General features: G+C 39.2%; 1 protein-coding gene across 2 annotated transcripts in view; it reads left to right on the top strand.

The window, feature by feature from the left end:
- The window catches only part of EGF (epidermal growth factor), a 57,756-nt gene that overhangs the window by 37,599 nt on the left and 7,884 nt on the right, over window positions 1-12,273 (top strand). For both annotated transcript variants that reach the window (XM_050337646.1, XM_050337647.1), the window contains exons 17-22: window positions 375-521; window positions 1,179-1,295; window positions 2,288-2,413; window positions 4,332-4,451; window positions 6,205-6,355; window positions 9,067-9,231. In XM_050337646.1, coding sequence (XP_050193603.1) covers window positions 375-521; window positions 1,179-1,295; window positions 2,288-2,413; window positions 4,332-4,451; window positions 6,205-6,355; window positions 9,067-9,231 — 826 coding nt within the window. The remainder of the gene's footprint in view (window positions 1-374; window positions 522-1,178; window positions 1,296-2,287; window positions 2,414-4,331; window positions 4,452-6,204; window positions 6,356-9,066; window positions 9,232-12,273) is intronic.

Raw genomic sequence — 12,273 nt, 5'->3', positions numbered from 1 at the left:
GAGGATCCTGACAGATAGCACTGAAAAAATTCACCTTGCTCTAACATAAGGAATGGTGGGGTGTTGTCCTGGGACACGTCTGACCATGGTAATTTTTACCCTTGGTATTTTAGCAGTGAAAGAGAAGTGTGGAGTGCTGACAGCTGTTGTGAGCGGTATGTCATGTTCCTTCTCTTTTGTATTTGAGGAAACCCACCAGTGAGTGGTTTCAGGAATTACTTGAGGTCAGAAACAGGCTAGTCTGAGAGGATACAGATGTTTATTTTAAAAGGAAACCACCATGATTATTGGAAAGTAGACAGGAGGTTAGAAAACCAGAAGGTTAGTTCAGTAGATTTAAATAGTCTGTGTGATTTTTTTCTTGTCCTTTTCAGGAAGTGTCTCTGTGCACAAGGAGGTAGTTCCAATGCTACCACCAGAGATCACGCTCCAGAACACACAGAGTAATGGGATTTTTAAGGATATGGACAGTGGGCAAAAGCAGGAAACCATTTTTTTGATGGCTGAAATCATGGTATCAGGTAGAGTCTGATTGACTGCCTTCCTTATATTTACTGTGAGGCTCTGAACAGTTTTATAGAATAGAAAGAAATCATAGACCTTAAATGAAGAAAAGCTCAGTGTCAAGACTGGTGGCATTCATGCCTCTTAACCTTCTTACAAGAAGTTGGGTCTATGCAGCTATGCCAGGTAGGACTGCTTTTTTTGTTTGTTTGTCTCCATGTTCCTTTGCTATGTCAAAAAAAAAAAAAAAGGATAATACTATCCTGTCTAGAGAACAAACATTTCTAATTTGGAACACTTGGGAAAGTCTCTCCCTTAGATTTTTAAAGTCTATTAAGCACCTCTGAACAAAACTGAAGTAAAACCATTGAATTCTACCTACGTTTGATGACACTAGATCATTAAACTTGCTGGGTTTTGAATACGTTATTCAGAAATCCTTATACTAAATGATACATCAACTCCATCTAGACAAAGAGAACAGCCCTAATGATTGTATTGGCTTGTCATCAATAATCCTGGAGAGCTAAGTTTCAAACTTTGATTGTATGTTCTGGTTTTCTTAGGTTTTTGTTTGTTTAGTTGGGGGGGAGGTTGTTTTTGGTTTTCTTTGATATATATACAGTACCTATTTTGATCTAGTGCCTTTTTTTTTTTCTTTGTTTATGCTATAGATCAAGATGACTGCACTGCACTAGAATGTTACGTCAATGCAGAGTGCGTTTTGCTGGAAGATGGTGCTGTGTGCCAGTGTTTGAAAGGATTTACCAGGAAGGGGAACTCATGCTATGGTAACAAAAGACATTAATATAACTTTTGGAAAACTGTCGGCTGTGGGAGAGGAAGAAAATCTATCTTCTTTCACATTGGCAGCTCTGCTGTGTGAGCCATGACAGAAAGGTCAATAGTATGGAAAGGGATGATGAGCAGAGAGCATGAGTTGAAATGGCTAATTGCCACATGCCTGGTTTTCCCCTGAGTCATGGAAGTTAATCCTAATGATATTAACACGAAATAATGGGGATAATAGGAATAAAAACATCATGTATTCATTTGTAAAAATTACGCAATTATAAAAGCTCACTCCATAGACATGATAGATGATGTACAATTTAGAAGTTTGTATTAAGGAATCTCTTATAAAATTAGTATTCCTGATGTAATGTTTATATAAAAGTGCTGCCCTTTTTTTTTTTTTTCTAGCACTAGAAAGGGATTAACAACCATACAACACATTGCTTAGGGTGGTCTTTAAATTTTGGGACTTGCATGCAACATAAATGAAAGAACTTAGTCCTCTCATAAAGGGCAGGAGAAGAAGGTATTGGGAAGGGAAAAAAAAAAACCCACTTGGTGGCTAAGCATGAAGACAAAAGGCATTTATGTTGCTATAGAAAGGAAAAAAAATGTAAGCTTATGTGTTCTTTCACAAAACAAAGTTTCTCAGTGATCTTACATGTCTTTTTCATTGTAAAGGATTCTTTAATGTAAGACTTTGTTTTGAATTGGTTCATTTCCTTCAAATAGTTTTTTTTTTTTAAGAAAGTGGTATTTGTGGGGCCTCTAGGTCTCCAGTTGACTGTCTTAGGTTCTTTAGAACATACCCCTCAAATTTCATACCAAAAAAGACCACAAAGTCATTCTCTTTTGATTTTGCCTCAGATGCATAAACGACAAGCGACAGCAGAGTCTGAGGGAGATTCATGATGCAGATGTTTCTTTTAATTGATTTCCTTGATGGTTTCATGACCCACGTGTCCTGCCCCCTTGTTTTGTCTCACAGATGTTGATGAGTGTGCTGTAAATATGGACCGCTGCGATCGAAACGTGTCGGGCTGCATCAATACGGAAGGGAGCTATGTCTGTAAATGCCTGGAGGGCTACACTGGGGATGGAATCCATTGCTACGGTATGGGCATGTGTGAGGGCTCTGCTGTGTCTGGAAGGCTGGGACAGGATGAGTGAGCAAGAGGTGTTATCTTATGATAAGGGCTAGCCTTCCAACAAGCTGTGAAGCTTGTCGTCTGAGCTGTTCTGGTTCATTTTGAATAATCTGGTAGGGGCATGGATACTAACAGTGGCTTCTTTAGACAGCTGACATTTATCATTTCTGCCTTTTTGATTTTTTTCCTCCCTGTTTGAAGTGTGGTAACCTCAGCAACTGATCAATATGCAAAGCCTGTAGTTGTCAGTGAATATCTTCTCTCATTGTTTGCACTCTTTTTAGTAGCTATAGAAGGAGAGAGAGAGGAAGAGTGAAGGGGAGGAGGGAAGTGGAGGTGAAGCAGTAGAGCTTTATTGGAAATCGTTGCCATGAATATAAACGAAAGCAGGTATTGAGTGTGTCATAATACTCATCAAATAATTCCAGGTCTGTTTAATAGGCATGAGGTTCAAGGTGTGACACTGACAACTTGAGTACATTTAGAGTCTTGTTAATAATCAGACCCACTGATTTTCCCATCCAGCTCTAATGCCAGATCTCTAGTTCATTCCTTTACATCTCTTAAATTCTTAATCCATTTTAGCAGTAAATATGAACAGGAAGCTTTATCACTCCAGTATTTGATTAGCACACAGTTTGTTCAGAGCTTTATGAGAGTCTTGGCTTCTCTTCTGTCCTTTCCTTTTTCCTTTTTTCCCTTATGGCCTAATTCAAAACCATTAAATTTGAACCAATTCTTATATAATCTTTACTGGACTTTGGTTCTTCGACACTGGTTAGGATGGCTAAAAAATTAGGAACAATATCATTATTATGGGCAGGGTTTGGAAAGTATCAGAGGCAGAAGATTCGAGAAGGTCTTTTGCCTACAATGGTCAGAGACAGAGGTCATGTCTTTGAGGATGTTTGGAAGTGGAGATGAAAGTGTACACAGAAGAGACAAACTCCTCTTTCTGTCCCAGCATCCTATAGAAGGCATGCCCTCAGGCAGCCCTGGACCCTTTCTGTCTGTGGTATAGTAGCACAGCTAGAAGGATTGTGTTACCTTCCACTATTATTGAAAAACAATCTATTATCTTCCTGAAGTCTTTAAATCCAGAAAATAGTAAAATTCACAGCATTTTATAAAAGATACAATATTATTATGATGTAAGCAGAACTGGAACTTATTTTGTGTTTGATGACTTGAAATGTACTATGAAACCCAGAAACTGTTAAGTGGCTTGGTACTTTTAGATGCTTTCCTGCATTCTCAGTGCATTCCTGCATTCCTACGTTCCATTTCTATACTGTTTTTAGCCATATCCCGTTAATTTTACTGTAGAAAAAGTCCCAGTGGTTTAAGCAATCATTTCACAAAAACTGGGCTGGTAGATCTGTGATTCCCCGAAGTAGATCTGGCACATGTATTCTGCTGACAGTTCATAAAATGAATCTGAGGCTGCCAGACTCTGGTATGTGAACCCTTTCAAAGGTCCCACCTTTGAGGGGCGTGCTTAGGCACTTAGGAACATGCAGGTGGCAGCCTGGCAGGAGCTACTGCCATGGGCTTTGCTAGAGAAGGCATGGAGGCAGGGTGAGGGTGTGCAGTAGGATGGAGGTGAGAGGTATATATGAGCCTAACACTGGGTCTGAGCCTGAGTCTTGTAATCAGTGAGCCTTTTCACAGTAATTCAGATCCTCACTCATTGAAGTGTTTACACAAACTGAATAAACCTGTAGGTTTCTAGACCCTTTCCTTCTGCCTAAACTTTTTGTTTAGGCTGAACTAAGTGGATGGTACAGGGGTGGGCAGCTCCCCACTCCCAGACCCTTCTGCTGCCCCTTTAACTGATGCTCTGAGTCATTTCATTCTTCTAACTGCAGACTGTTTGGGTGACAGATATTGATGAGTGCAAGACGGGGTCCCACACCTGTGGAGAGAACATGACCTGCATAAATACAGAAGGAAACTTCACTTGCTCGTGTGCTGATCCTGCTTCTGGAACTGGCATCAGCTGCAGTGAGTAAATGGAGTGAGCAAATAAAATGAAATGGCCCTACATTAAGAACTGTGTTTGTGGATACATTGTTCTACCTGGAAACTAAGGGTATCCATGTATAGTGATGTACCAATCAGATGGTGAATGCATCTAGCATTGCTTTAGGAGGCTGTTTTGAGGTGGACTAAGGAGACTAGATCTGAGTTTAGTTTGGAAATATCTACATTAGCGTTCAGTGTCTGAATGTAACAACCAATCTATCTAATGGCCTTTACAATCAACAGCAGAAATTCCTTGGAAATAACATTTTTGAAGGTAATTTCTGAGTCATTTTTCAAATGCCCTGTACCTTCCTTCACTCCGCAGAAGTCTAGCACAGAAACTGCATATTATTCAAGTCCCACTTGATTCTTCAGAAAAAGCGTGTCTTTCAGATCCAGTCACTAATTTTTCAAAAGGGCTCTAAAACTCTTCAGAAAATCTGATTACCTATTTGCTGCAGGGAGCTGCTGAAGGTTCAGCACTAGTGACTATCTGACCCTCATTTCGGTGCCTCCGTGTGGCAGCAGCATTCTTGGGAAATGTGGAGCTAAGTGACTCATTGCCTTACTCTGTGTTAACCCTGTTAGCCAGGGTGAATTTTACTTCAAATGAAGTGACTGTCTGATGATGGAGGGACACTGTGTGGTTGTCACAAATCTATTTCTGCAGAAAAACAGAAGGAAATTATATCTTTCTTAAATAGAACATCTTTTCAGTTACTTAAGCTTTCAGTAGTTTCAGGTGTCACTCAGAAAATGATGATTTAAAATGATGCATGACTTGGAAGTAATGCTTTCGAGGTCCCTCATCTGTCAGCCTGATCACATGTCTTCATGGGTTTTGCTCTTTTAGAAATTTTAGCAAGATGCAATTTTCTTTGCAGAATCCACACACACCTGGGGTTTACTCATCCCTTTTCTATTCAGGCTCTTTTCCATGGCAGTTCCCCTGCAAATTAAATTTTAAAAAACAAATGTCATTGAAGGTCATGTTGCAATAAAAACAGTGTGTGGCATAAAACTGATCCCATAATAGTATGAAAGCCATTAGGCATGTTTCTTCTAAGCCATACCGACAGAAATTCTTTGCCATGTGACTGTTTTGTTCTGACCTATAGATTCGATGTATTATCAGTGTAGGCAAGAAAACACTACTTTTCTGTAAGAGTATGTCTGCACTGTAGGTCATGCTGTGCAGAGATCTTAGTGCTACTTTTCAAACCAGTTATTTTGGATAGCTGTGTAGGTGACAGCATTTGTGATTCAGAGCAGGCGACAGAACCCTTTGGAGAACTGGGTCCCTAGGGCTCCCTGCTTCCCCAGTGATATCGCTATCTGTAGCTGAGCTAGCCCTCTGACTGGTACTTTATGCATGGTGGAGATTTACCATACCCCACAGCTGCGTAAGTAGTAAAAATCACTTAAGTAAAAGCACCTAGACAAGTTGATGCAATTTCTCCTCAGAGCTGGACTCACACACCTAAATAGACAGAATTCAGTCTGTGGCTCTTTCATTGCAAATCTAAAACCAAACATATTTAGTAATTTGATCTCAATTTCCATGTGCCTAAATTTGATAACAACATAAGCAAATAGTTAAGACACAAGTAATTACTTGAAATTAGATATTTTTACCTACATTTGCACCTTGAAGTTCTGGAACTCTTTTGTAAGATCACATTGCCAATGTGGCCAAAAGCTTGAAACATCCTTGTGAAATCCTCTGTTTCAGAATCTACCGTTCCCCCAACTGTTGTCAGCAATGAATACTCTACACACGCCGTGCAAGGTGATATTGTAGGATGCCCTCCTTCGTACGAGTCATATTGCCTTCATGGTGGAGTGTGCAATTATGTTTCTGATCTACAAGACTATGCCTGCAAGTAAGTACAGATATTTGTGTTTTCTGTTCTAATGAATGGCACCCTTACTGTGCTACCCTTAATTAAGTGCAGACAGTGAAGAGATTGTCCATATTATTTGTTCATCACCCATTCTAGCAATTAGAATTAGACTCTCCTCTTTTCTGTAAGTGATCACTGTGAGTTTCAGTATGGGGCCATTCTGTTCACACCCATTGCAATTAACAGTAGGATTGGATTTGTTCCCTAAGGACTTGATTCTTTGCTTTGGAAATGGGAGGTAAGCTGTTAAATGACTTGATACTCATGGTCTTATAAAAGAGGTGCTTGCTGTCTCTCCTGTACATATTGTGCTGGCTTGTACCTCCGTGTTGGTCTTGCTGTTCATGTGTAGCATTTGGTGGGGTGGAAGAGGACATCTCTGTCTTGTCTTCTCTGATTGAGATCAGGGACCAGAAGTGGTGTCAGCATCTTCCCTTACAGTTTGAAGAGTCTTGGCCCTTGGCAGAAAGCATACAACATAACAACCCTCTTAAAATCAGGGAGAGTAGCAATGAGGCCTCAAAAATGAGACCCACTTCTTCCCTCAATATTTTTGTGAAGCCTAAGTCTGGGTTCCCCAACTGCAGGTACTGATAAAAGCAAGGAGAATCATCTCATCTCTCCAGAAATCAGCCTCGGCCTGTTCCATGTGGCAGCCTGGTCCTACTGGCTAATAATTTATTCAAAACCTTTAATGCTGGTATTCATGTCTGTAACTTGACTATATTTGAATCTGTGCTGTTATCTTTCTTCAAAATCAAGCATAAACCTGTTTACAGTGGGACAAATCCAATGCCTGCCTCCTCCCCTCAGCTCTCAGCTGGTAAGTGAGGACCTACTCAGGGGATGGATGCTGTTCCATAGTAGGCAAATCTCCCTCTGTGTCTCAGTAATTCAGGTGGTCCCGGTATAACTCTGGAGCGAGGAGAGCAAGCTTTGTGCTGAAGGGTTTCTTTGACCCACTGTTCCCCTGGGTCTTCCTTGTACTGCTCTGCGGGAACCCCTGTGCCAGTCCATTCCTGCAAGCAGTGTGACATCCTAGGATTTCCTATTTTTAAATATGAGTAGTCTCCCCTGCCTACAAACAGTATCTTCAAAAATATGAGAAGAATATATCTCATATGCATACAAGGGAATGAAGTAGATGTTTTGTGCCATGGATTTCCTAAGCTTACCAAAGACATTACATGAGATGGACTCATGGTCATTGCTAGTATCTGTTGTGAGTTTTTAGTGTAAATTTTAGAGGCATTGAAAACGATTTCTTTTTTTCACCTCATTTCTCCTACTGAGACTAAGGAGTCCAAACCCACAGGACTTTCAAACTGGATCACATTTTTTTTTCTTTTATTTGTTAGGTACTAGTTCATAATAAGAATCCAAATGCACATATTATTCAGTTCTAGAAGTAGAAGTGGTTAAAAAAATTAAGGAGCAACCATGCTTAGCCACACTCTTGGGGGCAAGGCTTTGTATGTGGACCTTTCTGGCTTCTGACCTTGCTGAATTCTCACTAGATGGCAGCATTCATACGTGTAGGCTCCAATATATTAACTAGCAAAAGGAAGTAATGGAAAAATGTTATCTAGTAAAATATCTAGCAGAAATCACATACCAAATGTGATTTGTATTTTAATTAATAAAAGATCTTACACTAGCAAGTAGATCTTCCTACATATTTGAAATTCACTGTGATCTAATGTTAAAACTTAGCATTTTTTCTGCCTTCCAGCATGTATGTGTTCTAAATTGTGACAGAATTAGAGTACTTGTGCCTGATTTAATAATGAATGTAGATACAATGATTTCAGAACATTAGGTAAAATCTGATGCTGGTCAAATCCTGCTTCTTTTGCTTGTTTGACTAGCCCTTGGACTTAAGCAAAACAAGACCAGTAAGAATCGTGAGAAGGAGTTGAGCTCATGTTGCTGAGAGATTGTTATGAATTTAGTAGACTTTTCATTGTTTTTGCATTTATTATTTATTGTCTCATCTTCCATAGTAAACCTAGGTTGGAATTCTTTTTGATGTATTTCTACTTTATAGTAATTTTGATTCGAGGGTTTCATGCATTGATAAGCCACTTCTATGTTGCGTTTTACAATGTTAAAACCAAACAAATAAACAAAAACTGCCCACAGAAGAATCTTGTAGTAAAACTAAATTTCAAGGATATTTCTAACCCATATGAGGGGTTTTTGAAAACACTTTAATTCGTCTTTCATTTTAAAGATTCAGATTAAAATTCGATTCCCTTAACCACATCACTCTGAAAATATGAGTAATTCCTATATTACCTACTTGAAAGAGAAGAGAGCTTGATGCTGGAAGCAGTGAAATGGAAAATCTTAGGGAAAAGCTATCCACGCGTCAGGATTTAAGAGAAAATGATTTTTTTTCTTTTTTTTTTTTTTTTATCCATTGGAATCTGGAAATTGTAATTTCTCTGTATAATTCTGTAGGTGATTCAATAACAGTAAAAGAAAAAAAAGAAAAATACCTTTAGTATTGAATTATACTGGTTTTGACATCCTTCCTTCAGTGTCTTTTTGTCTTTTCCACTACTGAATTCAGCTGGATATTTCTGTAGCAGTTACTAATGGTAAATCAATATGCAAGGTGACTGAAGGGATGGCGTGGAGTTTTTCCACTGCCACCAGTTACAGACTGTGCTCATTTCCTTTGGCAGCTGTGTGACAGGCTACGTTGGGGAGCGGTGCCAGTTCAGTGACCTGGAGTGGTGGGAGCAGCAGCATGCCGAGCGGGTGAAGATGCGGAATATCACCATCACAGTGTGTGTAGCAGTGCTGGTCCTTCTGCTCCTGCTGGGGTTCCTGGCTGCCTACTGCCACAGGTAGTGCTTCCAAACGTGTGCTGTGACTGTGCAGCACAGGGGCTGAGTTGCTGCTGACTTTCACAGAGTGCTCGTGGTGAAGAACGTGAGCTGTTCCTTGGCTGGTGGAAATCACCATATCATCCTTGCTATTATTTTGCTTTGCAGTTACTGGTTGTATGAATAATGCAGAAATTTCTGGCGTGTCCCTTTCCTGCAGAACCCACATTGATGTTAGTGAGCAACATGTGTCTTGAGGGAAGAGGAATAGACCTTATGTTTGCAGAGGAGCTGTAACTTACATTGATGAGAGAGTTCAGGAGCATGCAATTTGCTTCTTCCTTCATTTCCCTTAAGAGCTCCAGATTTCTGAAACTGTCATGATAGGGTTTGGCTCTTAACTGTTACCTATGCCATTACTGTGCTTTTGTTTCATTTTCAGTGTAGAGTGGCACCTGAAAGTTTCCTGCCATTGAGAAAAATAGCTTATTAAGCTTGCAAAGCAAACTTCCACCAATGATGATTCCACCAATGAACATGAAAGCAGTTTTCCTGGCAGTAGAAAGAGTAAAATCAGGGATGAGAGCCTAAACACATCTGTTGTAAAAGTACTCCCTGGCATTTTCCATGACTCTAATGAATTGTGCAGGTTTGGGATTCTTCTTCTGATAAAAGAATCCCTACAGTCACTATTTAAGAACGCAGTCTGATGTGAAATTAAATGTCATCGATGTCCCTTAGACTGGAAAGTATTAAGTATCTAATAAGTTACAGTCTTTTGACCATGACCTTGGCAGACAGCTGTTCTCTGAGGCTTGTTTAAATGCATATTTATATTTAAAAGTAAACACACAAAAAGCCAGACAACAACCAAATCAAGAGTCTCCTGCTGCATGCTGACCTGCCATCCATTGCAGGACTTTTGTTTGTGGTTTAGATCAATTTTAAAATTAGACTTTCCTAGACATAAAAAGTTAAGTGACAAAAGAAGTTAACTATGGAAGCTAATATTTTTGTTCTTATTTAATGCTTCTTGGCATATTTAGTCCATAAAAGTAGAGAAGCTGCCAATGTTTCTTATTTGCTATTAACTAGTGATAGAGGTCCAGAATTAAAGCTAAGTGCAGCCTGGTTGGTTCTCATAACCTGGGATTCAACATTTTAATCAGTGGATATATACCGAACAGAAAAATTGTGAGATTCTAATATTTCCCATATATTTCGTATATTCCATCATGAAAAATAGCCAGAATATGACTCATTTTAAGGTGTGAGGATATTAAATTTCTTCCTTCCTCTCTCTTTTGTCCTTTCTCCCTGATTTATGTCTCTTTCTTGCCAAATGCTTTTGATCAATATAACTATTTACCACAGCAACAACTTTTTAATTACACGCTCGACTGAATTTGAACTGCAGCTATTACTAGCATAACTAGATCGTAATTAGACCGCTGATCTAAAATCCCTATTTAACTGGAGTCTGGAAACCAGTATTTGGGTTGAAATTGCTATACCACTTTTTTTGACATAATCTACTGTATTTTGAAATGTGCTGATTAAGTCTGTAATAGTCCTGTTCCTTCCCCTGTAAAATGGAGATGCCTATCTCCTTTTAATTGAAGGAAATGAAGCCGGAGGTCTGCACCTGCCAATCTGAAAAATGTGTGAACTGAAGGCTGAACATTACTGAAGTATTGTGTTGGTTTGTTCAATGACTATTGTCTGCAGAACAGCATTGTGTTATTCTTAATATGCTAAGTTTCTTATCTTCTTTGGGAAGCAAGGAAACAACCCTTTTCCACCAAAAAACCCGCAAACAAACAAAACAAAAACCAAAATCAGAAACAAAACCAAAACCACCAAAAAAACCAAACAAAACCAAAAACCCCCACTCTGAATCACAGATTTAACACTGACAATCTCTCCACCTCAGTTGGCCAGGGCCACACAAAAATCAGCAGTAGGACTGGGATTAGGACTGAGAAGTTCTCTGCCTCTTGCCAATGCTCAGTCAACTAGATTTCACTGCCCCATCTGCTTGTGCTCAGTTGAACCCAAAGACACCCCTGCCCACCAAGTCTATCTGGCATCTATTACTCTGGACACTACAGTAGGATGCAGAATTAGTGATCCTCTTGAGCCTAGCACCCTGCCAAGGACTGTGCCTGTGTGTGAGCTCTGTGCAATGGATTTTACAGCTCTTGAGTAACAGGCTCAAGATTTGTAAGCACTGCGAGCTGCAATGCAGAATCCAAGAGCTAAAATATGAGCAGCATGTTCAGGATGTCAGGAAAAGTCAAAATGGACTAATTTGCCTTATTTCTCAGCATTCTGCTCTGTAGATACACCCTCAGCTCTGACACCTGTTTGATTTCATATTAACAGTCCCTGTCTTATCCTCTACTGGAGACAGTTACCTTTTTTTTTAATGTTTGAATACACAGAAATATGTTATAGAGAATCTGGGAGAATATCAAGGGTGGAAACACAGGCCTTTCATATTCCCAGTAAAAAAGCAAAATGTATTTACATGGTATTTTCAGGAAGGGAGCAACATATGATGATTATGACATATGGCCTTTCCCAGTTAGTATACGAAAGTTAAGTAGACAGAAAAGGAAAATTCCTAAAGAAAAGGAAAATTCCTATTTTCTTTGGTACATGTCTATGAAATTTTATTTAAAATAGACCAAGTTAGGATGTTATAACCTAAGACTTCCAGAGTCTGAAGAGTGTAACATTCATTTTTGTAGTTGATTCTTAGGAGGATAAAAAACCTGTTTGCAAACTGAGTAACGATGTAGTGATTTGGATCTCAAGCAGTGTAAACCAAAATTTTACTTTTGGGCCTATATGAGGCTTTCAATACCACCTTATAAGTGATTGCTATTTAACCGGAAAAATAAAAATTTTTGAATTTATGGAACTAGCCACTTAGAGCTGATTATTCTCAGCCTTTCCAACTCCAAATTTTACTCATGCTTTCCTTTGCTCTAATTCTGTTGGTCATGCATTTTTCCTGGAAGGTTTTAGTCCCAAACTTCAAGACTTTCAATTTGTTTA

The sequence above is a fragment of the Myiozetetes cayanensis genome, unplaced genomic scaffold, assembly GCF_022539395.1.
Source record: "Myiozetetes cayanensis isolate MyiCay16 unplaced genomic scaffold, myiCay2020 scf7, whole genome shotgun sequence".
Taxonomy (NCBI): domain Eukaryota; kingdom Metazoa; phylum Chordata; class Aves; order Passeriformes; family Tyrannidae; genus Myiozetetes; species Myiozetetes cayanensis.
The sequence above is the reverse complement of the archived record's forward strand: the minus strand, read 5'-3'. Positions and strand labels throughout refer to the sequence as shown.